The 14,868-nt window shown below is 44.9% G+C and overlaps 2 protein-coding genes across 2 annotated transcripts; one reads left to right on the top strand and one right to left on the bottom strand.

Annotated features, from left to right (window-relative positions):
* Positions 1-1,039: 1,039 nt before the first annotated feature.
* On the bottom strand, positions 1,040-2,680 carry n6amt1 (N-6 adenine-specific DNA methyltransferase 1). Its single transcript, XM_069711767.1, has 7 exons — positions 2,469-2,680; positions 2,312-2,398; positions 2,106-2,196; positions 1,924-2,007; positions 1,701-1,842; positions 1,496-1,607; positions 1,040-1,377 (listed from the first exon to the last, which is right to left on the bottom strand). The coding sequence occupies exons 1-7, from the start codon at positions 2,603-2,605 to the stop codon at positions 1,374-1,376; spliced, it is 657 nt and encodes a 218-aa protein (XP_069567868.1). The 5' UTR covers positions 2,606-2,680; the 3' UTR covers positions 1,040-1,373.
* Positions 2,681-4,132: 1,452 nt separating this feature from the next.
* On the top strand, positions 4,133-14,801 carry LOC138628624 (protein-tyrosine kinase 2-beta-like). Its single transcript, XM_069711765.1, has 29 exons — positions 4,133-4,340; positions 5,426-5,604; positions 5,690-5,777; positions 6,011-6,090; positions 6,174-6,236; positions 6,592-6,646; positions 6,781-6,921; positions 7,182-7,253; positions 7,354-7,455; positions 7,820-7,937; positions 8,157-8,196; positions 8,488-8,513; positions 8,652-8,699; positions 8,876-8,970; positions 9,153-9,234; positions 9,699-9,799; positions 9,927-10,042; positions 10,282-10,382; positions 10,563-10,652; positions 11,237-11,441; positions 11,547-11,652; positions 11,971-12,018; positions 12,574-12,693; positions 12,998-13,030; positions 13,271-13,295; positions 13,635-13,675; positions 13,789-13,923; positions 14,148-14,228; positions 14,513-14,801. The coding sequence occupies exons 1-29, from the start codon at positions 4,137-4,139 to the stop codon at positions 14,747-14,749; spliced, it is 2,832 nt and encodes a 943-aa protein (XP_069567866.1). The 5' UTR covers positions 4,133-4,136; the 3' UTR covers positions 14,750-14,801.
* Positions 14,802-14,868: the final 67 nt, after the last annotated feature.

Raw genomic sequence — 14,868 nt, 5'->3', positions numbered from 1 at the left:
GTATTATGTCATTTCTTCTGTGAAGTAGTACAAACGTAAATGTCTGATTTCCATGTGCAACTGAATTTCCTGCGGCTTATATTTCCATATCATGTAATTTTCCCACTGGCGAAACTGTTCCCATGTGGGGTTTTTTTTAAAGGCAGATTCCTGCATGTTTCTCGGCGGCAGGTGGAGTCCTTGTTGCTGGAGTCCCATCTGTTGCAGCATCAACAGCTAAACTGATGAAACTCTTAATAGTCCAGATTTTGAGTAAACAGACTTTGACCTGCACAATTGATGGATTTCCAACTTCAAGGCACCTTTTGATTCTCGTGCAACTAAACATCTCGTGATGTTTTAGGACATTAAAGATCTTCTGGCAGCAGGGGGCAGTGTTGTTTTGCATCCCTCGCGGACTTTCTTTGCACGTGGACTTGTTGCTCCTCAGTCAGCTGAGCGGAGCAGCACCTGGAAGAAGCACCTGATACCTGCGCGTTCATTCTTCTGTTTTCACAGGTTTGTGATGTTTAAAATATGTAGAACTATGTGCAGATGTTGCTCAACATTTAAATGACTTGCTAAATTGATTTTGTAAAAGTGAATATCGCGTTTATATGGTTTTCGGGTGACCTAAAAATGGGCTTTTCATAGAGATTGAATGGTTTTGGCTGCAGTACATTTAATTGTAGGTTAAATACTGTTTTTTTTTGGCATAAGGGTTTTAAGTTGAAGTCTTTAAGTTTGTCACTATGAATGAGTTTTAAAAAAGGGCATTTCAGGGTTTCCGTGAAAAAACATGTGCTTTGATAAAATCAGAGGCCTCGAGCCTCCACAGAAACAAGAGGAGGACAGATGGCCGTCACTTTCTCTGCATTTTATTGGGAGATTTCCACAGATGTTTGTGTCTTTATTTTATTTCATCACTTCAAAAAGTCTGAAAGAAAGTAAAAGACGGCCGCGGTGCGCCTGCTTCAACTCCGTGATCAGTTCCCACACGAGGAGACGAAGAACCGAGGGAGGTGTGTGTGTGTGTGTGTGTGTGTGTGTGTGTGTGTGTGTGTGTGTGTGTGTGTGTGTGTGTGTGTGTGTGTGTGTGTGTGTGTGTGTGTGTGTGTGTGTGTGTGTGTGTGTGAGAGACAAACATCCATCGTTACAAGATCACACACGGACGTGATTTAAGCCTCAAAGCCCCGGTGGTCGTAGGCATCTGAGAAAGGAGCCGAGTCTGGGTTGACTCTGCCTGAGGCGTGACCCGGTGACCCGGTGACCCGGTGACCCTGTGACCCTGTGACCCTCTGACCCGGTGACCCGTCGGCGCTCCACCTCTCCCCCACTGGACTCAACGTCGCCCGATGACGTCGCAGCGAGAGACTGGGAGAGGACAGATGGCGTCACCTGGAAGTTAAAGAGCACATTTCAACTGCTTGTGAAAAGAATGAACCTGCCGAGTTGGTACGAAACGTGTTTGTGTTTTTATTCTGTAAAGTACCAGGATGTGCCGGAGGCGGTTCACCTGCGTTGGCGCCGGTGGAAGCGCAGCACAGACAACCTTTCGTTTCCAGCTCTCGCGGACGCGCGCGACTCTCCCTTCAGGCCGCACCGACCCAGCGAGCTGACGATCTCCTCTGGCGAGGAGAAAGACACGGGTAAACAAACTTCTTCACGCGGGTGATTTCCTCAAACCGGAGATGTCGTTGAAGGGAAGTCGGCAAACGAACCCGGATCGTTCTCGGCGACGGTCACGAGGTAAAACAAGCCTTTGCTGGACAGCAGCTGCGTCACCAGGGGAAGAAATCTGTCGGTCACCGCTCGGCCTCGCTCCCCACCGGCCCAGGCAGCTTCGACGCCTCTGCTGCCCACCTGAGAGAGAAGAACAAACCAGTTGAAGACACGCGGACACGTCCGGACTTCAGAGAGCCGGGCCGGGCCGGGCCGGGTCACCTCCTCCGGAGGCGTCACGACGTAGGGAGGGTTGAAGAGGAGGACGTCCACTTCGCCGCGCAGCCGAGGCAGGAGACACTCCACCTGAGGGACGAGGGTGGAGAAGGCGCCGGATGAGCCTTCGTTCACAAAACAATAACACCGGGCTGATGATGATGATGATGATGATGATGACGTCTCACCAGGTCTGTGATGACCGGCTGCAGGGACACGTTGTTACCGGTAGAGGTCGCTGCGGTGCATCGAGCTGCTGCAGGATTCACGTCAGTGCAGCTGAAACACACACACACACACACACACACACACACACACACACACACACACACACATCTGCATTTAGAAACGTTTAATAGCCTGAAATTTCTGACAAAACATCAGAATAACTCACATATAAAGAGCTGAAGGTCCGACGACGGACGCCAGAAAGGCGGACATCACCCCGGAGCCGCTGCCCACCTCCACACACACATCCGGGCTGGAAGCAGCGAAGAGGCGCATTGAAATTCAAGAAGACATGACTGAGTTTGGAGGAGCTTCGTCTGTACCTCAGCAGCTGCAGCCGCTCCGCGTCTTTCTCCAGCGCGTCCATCAGAAGGAACGAGTCCTCCGCCGGCTCGTAAACATCCCGGAAGTCTCCCCGTCCCGCGTGGGAGTAAACCGGCGTGGGGTAAGCGGCGCACATGTTCACTTCAAACCCGCAGCAGTCAACATTTAGCAAAAGAAAGTCACGTCGGAAGCGTGTTTTTTTTTTTTTTTTTTTTTAAAGCGGTGTTTTGGTTACCCATTTCCTGTGTTACCGTCGCGGTGCTGTGACGTCATTTCCGGTCATATTCAAATTAATTGTTTGACTTCTTTTTTCTTTTTTTTGTGTGTGACAGGTTGGAAATATTTAAACAGTATTACAGTGATTGTGTTTCAGTGTATAATAGTCAAACAAATTTGAAATATAGCTCCTGAAATTTTCTGAATTTTTTTTATTTTTTTATTTATTTTTTAAAGTTTAACCCTCATATGAAGTGCTGAAATGTGTGAAGTCTTTCAGTAGTCCACGATATGTTCCTCTAATCTGTCTCAATGTCATATGTTCTTTATGATATAACTTCCCCGCGTTGCATTAAAATATAATTTATTGCCGCAGGGCAAAGAAATGTCCAGAAAGTCGTCTGCAGGGGAGAAAACACACACATGCTCAACACAGCAATCTCCCCTTCGGGTGTTGAGTTGTAGAAAAAGTTATGCAGTGAAGTTGACCTCAGTGTGAAAGTCTGCTACGTTTATCTCATCAATTTCTCGAGTTGTGAGAAAGTGTCTGCGACTCCACCTCGGACTCACCAGAAGAACAAAACCACCGATGTGCGCTCTGAAACCGGACGGCCGGAGAACTTTCCATCAGCACCTCGCTGAGTCAGCGTGATGCATAAAACAGCTTTTAATGAAGGAACACGCATGTAATTATCGATTTCTACAGCTTGGCTGTAATTTCTCACTTTGTACTCGGAGTTCTTTTAAAATGCTGCTTTTTTTTTTTTTTTTTTTTTTTTAAGTCAGTAACTCTCATAAATGTCGGTTTTCACCTGTTGCTGTTTAACGTCTGGAAGAGGAAGTGACTCGTTCAAGCAGTGGCATGTGGTGCGATGCTGGCTTGTGCCATTGCATGTGAGATTGGGGGGGAGGGAGGGGAGGGGAGGGGAGGGAGGCGGCGGTTTCATCAGTCCTCTCAGTTTTTCTGTAGCTGCTCTTCAACTTCCTTATTTGCCCCGTCAGTCGCGTTTCCTCTTTCGTTAAGCCCCGACATGACTCCTCTTCGGCGCACGGCTTCGGATGCGTCCGCTCTGTTAGTCTGACGAAGAGGACAAACGAAAGAAATCTGCACTTGGTAAAGTAATGGGAAGACGGTCCGTCTCTGTCTCTGGGTCGTCTACAGGTTCGGAGGCCGGCGGTGCGGTTCTTGTGCCGAGTCGTGGAGCTTGCGCAAGACTGGTGAGTACAGAAGGATCGGCAGCGGGAGTCGAATCGTTTCGCCGACGTGAATGTTCTCTTTAATTTGTGTTGTCCATTGTTGCGTCCAACTGGTTTCGTCTCCAGCTTTGACGTGCACCTCCGTGGACGTGTGGCACGGTCGAGGATGAAGGACGCAACAGAGTGACAACGGAGACGGACATGGACGCGCAGTAGCGTACACGCCTGTGTGTGTGTGTGTGTGTGTGTGTGTGATGTCAGGAGACACCAGCACCCTGTCCTGGAGGAGCATGTCTCCCACCAGTCAGTCAGATACCTCGGACACGTCGCCCACGGCAACTGTCGCCAAGGAAAGCATCTTCCCGCTGAAGATCATCAAAGTGTGTTTCCTGAGCAACAGCTCCAACATGGGCAAGAACTTCAAACTGGTCCGCTGCGAGGAGGGGTGGACTGTGAAGGTATACTCGACTGGACTCTACTGGACTCTACTGGACTCGACTGGACTCTACTGGACTCTACTGGACTCTACTGGACTCGACTGGACTCGACTGGACTCGACTGGACTCTACTGGACTCTACTGGACTCGACTGGACTCTACTGGACTCTACTGGACTCTACTGGACTCGACTGGACTCGACTGGACTCTACTGGACTCTACTGGACTCGACTGGACTCTACTGGACTCGACTGGACTCTACTGGACTCTACTGGACTCGACTGGACTCTACTGGACTCTACTGGACTCTACTGGACTCGACTGGACTCTTACCCAGTCTCACCACTATTCACTCTACTTTATTCTACTTCTGTCACATCAGCACCTCGCTGACCATATTTCCTGTTTTTTTTTTCCTCATTTCATAAGTGTCATGTCTTTCTGCCCTGCGTGTTCCTGTCAGTCATTGTTGTCCATCTATCAAGATCTTCATATACTATACTCAAATATACTGTACTCTACTTACATATATCAAGCTGTTGTTTACTGTTGCGTACTGTGTTTGACTACTCAGCTCTCCTGTGCACGTCTGTAATGTTTTCCATTGTACTTTACTTTACTTTGCTTGCTTTCGTGTGCAGCTGACTGTACTGATCTGTACTTTTCTATACGGTTCTGTTGGAGGTTCCTCTCCAGCTGCACTCTACTATGTTCTTCTATGCATGACTGCAGCCTTATTATACTATCAACTATATTCTACTCTACTCTCCAGTGTTGGACTCTACTGTGGTCCACTGCAGTGCCCAGTGTAGCTGAACGTTCTCGACTTTACTTCACGGTTACTTCTATACTCAGGTGTCTTTTCTGATGTTCCTTCTTGCGCTGCACTTTCTAGGAAAAAAATAAATAAATAAGGAAGTGAGTTTTTTTTTTTTTCTTTTCACAAAGCAGATATGTTAATGCTGATGAGGATAACCCTCATTGTTGAGATTGTATCAGCGGGATTTTTGTTCATGTGTTGCTACACACTTGGAAGTGACTGATCACATTTTAAAAGGTAAAAAAACAACAACAGAGACTCTGCTCTACAATTATTTGTGTCCCAGACGGTCATCAGCACGGTGCTGTCCAGCGGCTGCGTGGGTCCAGAGATAAAACACCACCTCTGCTACGGCCTCCTCCTCAAACACCTCAAGTCCTCAGAGATCCACTGGCTGCACCCGGACCTGACCGTGTCTGAACTCACGCAGCGCTACGAGCAGCAGCACCTCGAGGCTGAGTGGAGGTCAGGAGCTCCATCACATCCGTGTTTTTAATATGAAGACATGTGCAACGATAGTAATAGAATAACATGATGTGTGTTTGGCCAGATATGACCTGAGGATCAGAAACATCCCGTCAGACTTCATGGAGAAGTTCCAAGAAGACAAAACCACAATGCTCTACTTTTACCTGCAGGTCAGTGATGTGTCACTCTGAGAATACTATACAATTAATTATATTATATTATATTATATTACATTATATTATATTATATTATATTATATTATATTATATTATATTATATTATATTATATTATATTATATTATATTATATTATATTCTTTATAGTTTCATATGCTTGGAATCTATTTTAGAATCAGGATTAGGTTTATTTAGCTGTAGTCAACACAAAGTCTGTTTCTCCTCAGGTACGAAGTGATTATATGCGGCGGTATGCCTCAAAAGTCAGCGATGGAATGTCTCTACAGCTCGGCTGTCTGGAAATTAGGTAACGAACGACTCCTGCGTCACAGAGAGTAAAACAGGACATCAGTTTGTACAAGTTTTCAACGGCTGTTTCTGTGCTTGCAGGAGATTCTACAAAGACATGAACCCAAACGGGCTGGAGAAGAAGTCCAACTTTGAACTCCTGGAGTAAGTCGAGTGTTATTGCCGTGTGGTCTGGTCTCACCCATTTTGTTGTTGTTGCCATACATGGTTTTAGTGGTGTTTAATTTCGGAAGAGTAACTCAAACTCTGCAGTTCACACAGTTTTAGTCAGCCGTCTGACCGAAGTGCACCAGTTCCAAGAATACAAATTTCATGTGGTATCTGTGACCTGATATGAAGGTGAAGAGGAACAATAAAATGCCACAATAGTTCTGTGGTTGGCATTGAAAGAGACGAAGGCGAGCGCTCTCATGCTTTTGAAGAGAATATTGAACAACGGAAGTGTTGCTTTGTGTTTGCGTTGTTCTGGTGATCTGAGTCTCCTCCGTTCCTCCATAAGGAAGGACGTTGGACTGGACCTGTTCTTTCCCAGAGAGCTCATCGACAGCATGAAGGTAGCGAGCCAAAAGAAACGCTTTCTAACTAAACCTGCGTAAAAAAAAAAAGAAAAAAAAAAAGACATTTATTTTCAGGTGATTACTTTTTCTTTTGTTTTGTCTGTGTTTGTGTGCATCTGCGTGTGTTTCAGCCCAAGCAGTTGCGCCGGCTGATCCAGCAGACGTTTCAGGGCTACTCGACTCTGAACCAGGACCAGTGTATGGTGAAGTTCTTCACCACTCTGGCTCAGTGCTACAGCTACACACACGAGACCTTCGCCTGCCAGCTGGTGGTGAGCTCTGCAGACCCTGATGTGTGCAAAGGGTTTCACAAATCAAATGCATCTCAACTGCAACGTGCTTCCAACTAAATTTGTAAAGTGGAAAATGGGCGTGACGCTGGTTTCACTGCAGAATATCCTGTTTCGTAAAATGTCTCCGCTTACACATCTCTATGTAGTTTTACTGTATTTATTTTGTTAATTTGTTCATGTCGTTGGAGCCCTGTGCATATGCACCTTATCCTTTATATGTGTGTTTCCTGTTACTTTAGCACAGCTGGAGTGTGACAATAGACCTGGTCATCAGCTCTGAAGGGATCAGTCAACAAACTGACAACTCAACAGTGAGCTTAAAGTCTCTCTTCACCGTTTCATCAAGTGTCACAGGAAGTCTTTGTCTTGTTTATTCCCTCTTCATGTATATGTCTTTTGTCTCTTTTGCAGCCCGTCTGTCTGGCCAAGTTCTCTCAGGTCCGCAGCATCTCCTGCTCTGCGGAGAGCGACGGCCGGGCTCTGCTCACTGTGCACATAGAAGGAACCAAACAGGTGACACCAGACCTCCTGATAAGACACGTGCTCATTTACTTTCTTACTCAGGGTTTGATGAGAAGATCAACACTTTTTTATTTTTTATTTGAATTTTATGTGAAAAACACCCCGAAACAAAGTCCGACATGAAAATATGTGTCCTCGTGAGTGTGGAAAGTATCTGGGGGAAGAGTTGAGTCGAGGACTACTTCCTGACTCTTGTGCAAGATTTGTTTCATCTTGTTTCAGCTTCGCTTTTAACACGCGGTAATCGTGATCTGGATTGTTGAGTTGTACTTTAAGGAGGAGTCAAATGAGGTTACTGTATGAAAATGTTTTTATCACAAATATGTTCGTATCTTTGCTTCTTCAACCTCAAAAGCCGCTCTCGGTGAACACTTCCTCCCTGGCCGTTGCGGAAAATATGGCTGACCTGATTGATGGCTATTGTCGACTGGAAAGCAGCACCGAGAGGTCGCTAATTATCAGGCCCAGCAAAGGTACAGAAACAATCATCTATTGCTCACCAACCCGGTTTACTTTTGTACATTTGGCTTTCATTAAAAATGGCTTACAATGAACTTAAACACCAAATTCACTGATGCATTCACTTTCTTCTCATCTTAAATAATAGAATTAAACCAAGTCTAAAAACATGAAATGGTCCCTTTTTATTTTTAGGCCTAACTCCAAGTAAAAAAAAAATATTTTTTTTTTAGGGAGAGACCCAAGACTGAAACTCCCTGACATCCCAAACTGGTGAGTGTGATGAGTTGTGTTTTTTTGTAAATGTTGTTAACTGTTTTTTCCACTGTGGTGGTAAACTGGTGGAAACTGAGGGTAAAAAGTGCGGGTGAAGCGAAATGACTATTTTCTGTTTTCACACCCTGCTCTTCCTTTTTCTGTATTCATTTTCTTCAGATGTTTTTTTTTTCTGCTTTACCAAAGTGTCACAGATGTTAAAGCACAGCTGGAAACAGGCTGATTGACTGCTTGCTTTAAATTTTTTTTAAAAAAATCCAACTTTCATGTTCTCTGTTTATCTTCCAGTGGTGCTCAAAGAGGTCCTGGTAAAGGTATAAGTACATCTGGTTTCTTTCTGCCTCCTGAATGTTTAATTTTTCGCTTTGAACACAATAATTTATCATTTTTCAAGCAGAAGAGCAATTTGCTAAGTAATCCCCTACAAGTTGGACATTTTTCTTGAAATTCAGATTCTGATATTTATGCTGAAATCCCAGAAGGCAACACAGAGTGTGGTGGTGAGTAGTGTTTAAGATTTTGTTCTAGTTAAATTATTTGGCTTTATAATATATTAGTCACATGCACATCTTTGTTTTCAGGGATACAAATTTAATTTCATGTTGTTGTTTTGCTTGGATAGTCTCGAGTTTTATTACATTTCTTTCACTTTGTTCCTTAATGTTTTTGTGTTCAGAGAAGCACAGGATCTCCAGAGAGGAAGTTGTTGTGGGTCGGATCCTGGGTGAAGGATTCTTTGGAGAGGTTCATGATGGAGTTTATAAAAGCCATGTGAGTTCATCTGTTGCCCACAAAGCATCACTCTAAGTCTCTAAATGAACTGTATTGTTCTCCTTCAGCTGTAAATGTACCACAAACGTCTATTTTCTGTACAGTGAATTGTTTGTGCTCAAGCTTTTTTGTTTTTCCCCCCAAACTTGATACCTTACCACAACACGTATGTGTATGTGCAGACAGGGGAGAGGATCCATGTGGCAATCAAAACGTGTAAGGACTGTTCAGGTGATGTAAAGGAGAAGTTCCTCAGTGAAGCTGGTGAGTTTGTGGCCGCTGCACTGATTGTTTCCTTTTTAAGATTTTTTTTTTCGGTGCACGTTCTCTTCCGTTATTAGATATTCTGTTGTAAAACTTGAACTGTCAAAACAGAAACAAGCATCTTAGTTCAGAATATTTCAAGGTTTCAACAGCCTGAACACTGCTGTCGTCGACTTCCTGTTGCCTGCATGTGGCTTTGTGCAACAGCTTAAGCTGTGGCGGACTGGAAACCACAGTGTTCATCACGTGCAGCAGCGTCAACGAGCGAGACACACATGACAAACTAACACTGATGATTTAGTTTTGAGAGTCAAAATCTGTCCTGAGTTTGGTTTAGGTAAAGCCTCGGGGTGATTCATATTCAAAGATTTTCCTTGAAAAATGTCATTTTCCCTCTCTGCTATGAAATCAGTATAAAATGTGATATTTTAGAGATCCGATGCATATCGCTCTGTCTGTTGCAGGTTTGATGAAAAATCTTGATCATCCTCACATCGTGCGTCTCATCGGAGTCATCGAGGTCGATCCTGTCTGGATTATCATGGAGCTCTACGAACATGGAGAGGTGTGTTTTTGTGTTTGTGCTGCTCGTTATCCGGCTGACGATCCACTGCATTCATTCAGAAATAAACAAAACAAAAAAAACAACACTGTCGTCTTGTAAAAAGTAGATGTGTTTATTTCCCTGACAGCTGGGGAACTATCTGGTGGAGCAGCAGTACAGCCTGACAATAGCAACATTAATCCTGTACTGTCTGCAAATCTGCAAAGCCTTGGCTTACCTGGAGGGACTGAATATGGTGCACAGGTAACATAAATATTTATAAGACATTTTCTACAAACAGGCAGGATGGAGTGAAAACAAATATCAAGTCTCTCCGATGAGTAACTGAAAAAAAGAAAATTTGACCCGAAGATTTATTTTTGGTGTGAACTGTTCCTTTAATGTTCGTCTTGTCTTTTCTTTGCTGTGTTGTTTCTGCTCTGTGCGTGTGTGTGTGTGCGTGTGTGTGTGTGTGTGTGTGTGTGTGTGTGTGTGTGCTGCAGAGATATAGCAGTGAGAAATGTCTTGGTGGCGTCTCCTGACTGCGTTAAGCTCGGAGACTTCGGCCTGTCTCGCTACGTTGACGATCAAGAGTATTATAAAGGTACACACACACACACACACACACACACACACACACACACACACACACACACACACACACACACACACACACACACACACACACACACACACACACAATTTAAACTGAAGGTAAAAATACACATCAAGTCTCTGTTTCTGTTCTTTTTCTTGTGAAACACCTCTTTTCTTCTATTTGCAGCTTCAGTCAGTCGGTTACCGATCAAATGGATGGCGCCTGAATCCATCAACTTCCGACGCTTCACCACAGCCAGTGACGTCTGGATGTTTGGTGAGAAGAACACACCTCTCTGAACACACACATGCAAACTTCTCTGAACACAAATAGAAGCATTTAGTCAACCAGAAAGGTGTCAAATGTCTTTAAATTAGTCCTCCCGCTGCGCAACGTGAGAACTTCACCGAGACAGGAGTTGAATCTCAATTCTTGAGGCTGCAGGTCGTGTTGAGGTTTCTAATATTTTTTTGCAGAATTACCACAGACCGAAGAGCTTGTTAGGACTGGGGTTTTTTTTAAAAAAATTTTTTAGTGCTTAGCTTAAATAATGCATTTTAAAAAGCATGTCTAAAGAGATATGTGATTCACACTAACAGAGAGATGATCAAACTTGTTATTTCATGATATTTCTTTTTAAAAGAAAGAATTACAATCTTAAAGGGGAATCTCAACTTTTGTAAGATTTTTTAATTTGGAACTGATCGTGTGTGTGTGTGTGTGTGTGTGTGTGTGTGTGTGTGTGTGTGTGTGTGTGTGTGTGTGTGTGTGTGTGTGTGTGTGTGTGTGTGTGTGTGTGTGTGTGTGTGTGTGTGTGTGTGTGTGTGTGTGTGTGTGTGTGTGCGTGCGTGTGTGAGCAGCTGTGTGTGTGTGGGAGATCTTCTCGTTGGCCCAGCAGCCGTTCTCCTGGCTGGAGAACGGGCAGGTGATCCACCAGCTGGAGTCGGGAGTTCGACTCCACAAACCGCAGCTCTGCCCGCCCGCCGTCTACGCCCAGCTCACCCGCTGCTGGGCCTACGAGCCGCACGGCCGGCCCACCTTCAGCCAGCTCGTCTGCTCCATCGGGTGCGCCGACGCTCACACACCTGCACACGTTATTACTGCACCTAATTTAATGTGCTGGTTTGTTGTGCGCGCACACTCTAAATGACGTCCGTGTGTGTTTGATAGCGAGATCCACAGGATAGAGGTGAAGCAGGAGACCGAGCACAGGCGAGACAGATCACACTCCATCCCAGAAATATTTGATCCCAACCACACAGAGGCTCCACCCAAGGTACCTCACACACACACACACACACACACACTCACACACACACACACACACACCATGTCAATATGAAGAAGAGCTGAGTTCACAGTGTGTAAACAGTTTGTAGAAGCTGCAGTCAGACAGAGTTCCTGCTCAGTACGCAGAACTTCATGGTGAAAGATCAGATTTTTATTTTTTTTGTTGAGTCATAGCACATTTTGAAAGTTTAATACCACGAGGCTCTGACTCAGCAGCTGCATCGCTCATTTTCTTCAGTGACGCTGCGCCTGACAGACTTTAAATAAATGACATGTGCTCTCTTTTTTCTTTGTCTCTCACCAGCCGTCCCGGACACAAGGCTGCACGCTTCCTCGGGCCACACACAGACAGGTGTCCAAACTCACACAGATACACTACACATGTCCACAAATACGGATTGAACTGACCTATTTCAATTGGCCTGCTTCAACTCCCCCCAAAGAGAGAGAGAAAATACTCTATAAATGCTCAAAGTTTGTAAATATTTGAATTGGCAATCCTGGCATGAAATTGCTTTATGTCAGCGTCAGTAGATTGTCGGTAAAAGGCCTTTAGGGAACCTCTCAAGTTACGTCACATCACGACAGGGAAGTTTGTCACTGAGTCATGTTCTGTGGTGTCAACTTTGGGACGGCTTTTCAGGCCAGAGTGTAAAAAGCCACAACATGGATGAAAGCAAACTGAACCATGTGACTAAAGGTTTTAGGGGAAATAGGTCCGTTTTAATATGACACTGATGTGAAGTTTCACAACAAGTTCTAATGTTATATACATACATAGACATTTATGTGTGTGTTTGTGTGTTTGTGTTTGTGTGTGCGTGTGTGTTTGTGTGTGTGTGTGTGTGTGTGTGTGTGTGTGTGTGTGTGTGTGTGTGTTTGTGTTTGTGTGTGTGTTTGTGTGTAGGCACCAGACAGGGACAGCAGGTCAATGTGGGAGAAAGAGAGAGTGGAGGACACTTTACAAAGACAAAGAAAAGAGATGCAGATGGACAAACAGTGGCTGGAGAAGGAGGAGCGACAACTGGTGAGAGATCGCACACAAACACACACACACACACACACACACACACACACACACACACACACACACACACACACACACACACACACACACACACACACACACACACACACACACACACACACACACGAAACAAAGTTAGCTGTTTGTGTTTTTTTGAGTGTGACGAAATGATATTAGTCAGAGTGTCCAGCAGAAGATCTTTGGAAACCTTAAGTAACTGGATGTCCATGATGCAAACACACCAAATGATCGTCTCCGCACTGAAGCCTGTTTTAAATGTCTTCCACGTTGTGTGTCTGTGTAGGATCCTGTTGCGCGACTGGACTCACAAATCAAGGTACACTGACTATTTCCTCTTTTGCTAATTTTACTGCTATATTTAGCTTTTGTGGTCCAACCATAAATAAGTGGTTTGATTGATCAGCCACGAGGAATTAGGTTAAATGTTCTTCCTCTGGGTCCTTCAGCTCCTTTACCTCAGAAAAGACTCTTTTCCCGTCCTTCTACCCGACCAAAACATTTAAAACTGCTCAAACCGGTTCAAATAATAGTTTTCTTCCTTCTCTGTTTTTTGCAGCCTCCTGAAAGCAGTCCAGAAAATGGTAGGTCCAAACTGTTTGCCTTCTTAGACCAGCAGCATGGTGCAGAAAAGGACAAAGAAAAAGCATAGAAATTAAAAAAAATACACTGTAATTGACAAGCATATAGAGAACATAAATACACAGCATGAACGGTTTTAAAATGTTCATCACAGCATTTAGGAAACATGTCGAAAAACATCTAAACGTTAGTAATCATACTGTAAAGAGGAAATTATACATATTTTGACAATATTCTGTTAACTGTTATGCAAAATGTATCTTTCCTCACATTGTACATATACATATGTACAGAAAATGTGTGTACAAAATGTACTTATGTGCATTACTTGTGTGTTTCAGGTCCTCCAGTGAAACCCCCAGCGCCTCCTGCAGTCTTACAGGTAAAACTCCTCTACAATTATATAAAAAAAATACTGTATTTAATTATTCGCATCAGAAAACACCAACAAAGCTGATGTTGATATTAAAAACTAATAAATAAGTCCCGTTGCAGTCTCGGCCCACAGCTGAGCTGGACCGATCAGATGATCAGGTTTACACCAACGTCATGGTGATGGTGAAGCAGGTGGTCCAGCTGAAGAACGACGTCAACACGCTGCCCGCCTCCGAGTATCCCAAAGCCGTCAAGGTGGGCTCATTATTGTTTTCTGTATCAGAGAAAAGAGCGTCTGAACAGGAGAGGGCGCCGCTGAGTCACTGCAAGATTTCAGACTCTTTTATCAGCTGATGGAGTAACAATGCGAGTTTCCGGTTTCCGTTCTCTATCTCCCACCTTGTCTCCTCCTACCGTCTTCTCCTGTCCTGTCCTGTCCTCCCCCGTCTCACCCCTCCACCTCCTCCGTCCACCTTCAGGCAGTGGGCATCACCCTGCGCAGCCTGATTCAGAGTGTCGACGAGATCCTGCCCTCCCTGCACTGCTCCATCACCACAGAGGTCGGTGTGTGACTGTGTGTGCAGGCCGTCGATAGATCGGTTCTGGTGCCGTCATTTTGTTGAAAATAACCTATTTTACTGGTGATCATTTACTCATCAAGATTTAGGAGCTTGTAGAACATAAAATACGAGAGAAATCAGTTTCAACCAAAGTATTTATTGATGAAAAATAATACCTACGATCCTTATTCGTGCAGTATTCATGCTATAAAACATACTGCAGCGTTAGTGACATCGAGTTCGACCAACCTGTAGCGTGCGACCTTCTCTCCTCTGCGTCTCAGATCGAGGGCACGAAGAAGCTGCTGAACAAGGACTTGGAACATCTGATCAACAAGATGCGACTGGCCCAGCAGAACTCCATAACCTCGCTGAAGGAGGAGTGTCAGCTCCAGATGCTGGCGGCCGCTCACACTCTGGCTCTGGACTCCAAAAACCTGCTGGACGGTGTGGACCAGGCTCGAGTCAGGGCCAACCTGGCCAAGCCCAGACCTCAGTCACAAGATGAAGACGACGAATGAAGAGGAGAGCCCACTGGTAATCGCATGGACAGTAAATATAGGAGGGATGGGGGGAGGGATGGGGGGTCTTTCCTGTGTGAACTCAGGGGGTGGGGGGGGGAGCTGCTGTAACTGCTACT

The sequence above is a fragment of the Brachyistius frenatus genome, unplaced genomic scaffold (assembly GCF_029030835.1).
Source record: "Brachyistius frenatus isolate BFR_SWC_R1_liver_20210118 unplaced genomic scaffold, ASM2903083v1 Contig_103, whole genome shotgun sequence".
Lineage (NCBI taxonomy): Eukaryota > Metazoa > Chordata > Actinopteri > Embiotocidae > Brachyistius > Brachyistius frenatus.
This window is presented reverse-complemented; position numbering and strand designations above follow the sequence as displayed.

What these genes read in the sequence shown, in the direction of transcription:
- LOC138628624 (XM_069711765.1), top strand. Translation starts at nt 4,137, where the DNA reads ATGTCAGGAGACACCAGCACCCTGTCCTGGAGGAGCATGTCTCCCACC. An exon ending in AGGCAACACAGAGTGTGGTG is followed by an intron (nt 8,700 to 8,875) that starts GTGAGTAGTGTT and finishes TTTTGTGTTCAG; the next exon opens with AGAAGCACAGGATCTCCAGA. An exon ending in ACACAGAGGCTCCACCCAAG is followed by an intron (nt 11,653 to 11,970) that starts GTACCTCACACA and finishes GTCTCTCACCAG; the next exon opens with CCGTCCCGGACACAAGGCTG.
- n6amt1 (XM_069711767.1), bottom strand. Translation starts at nt 2,605, where the DNA reads ATGTGCGCCGCTTACCCCACGCCGGTTTACTCCCACGCGGGACGGGGA. An exon ending in AGCCGGTCATCACAGACCTG is followed by an intron (nt 2,008 to 2,105) that starts GTGAGACGTCAT and finishes CTCGTCCCTCAG; the next exon opens with GTGGAGTGTCTCCTGCCTCG. An exon ending in CGTCGCCGAGAACGATCCGG is followed by an intron (nt 1,608 to 1,700) that starts GTTCGTTTGCCG and finishes TCTCCTCGCCAG; the next exon opens with AGGAGATCGTCAGCTCGCTG.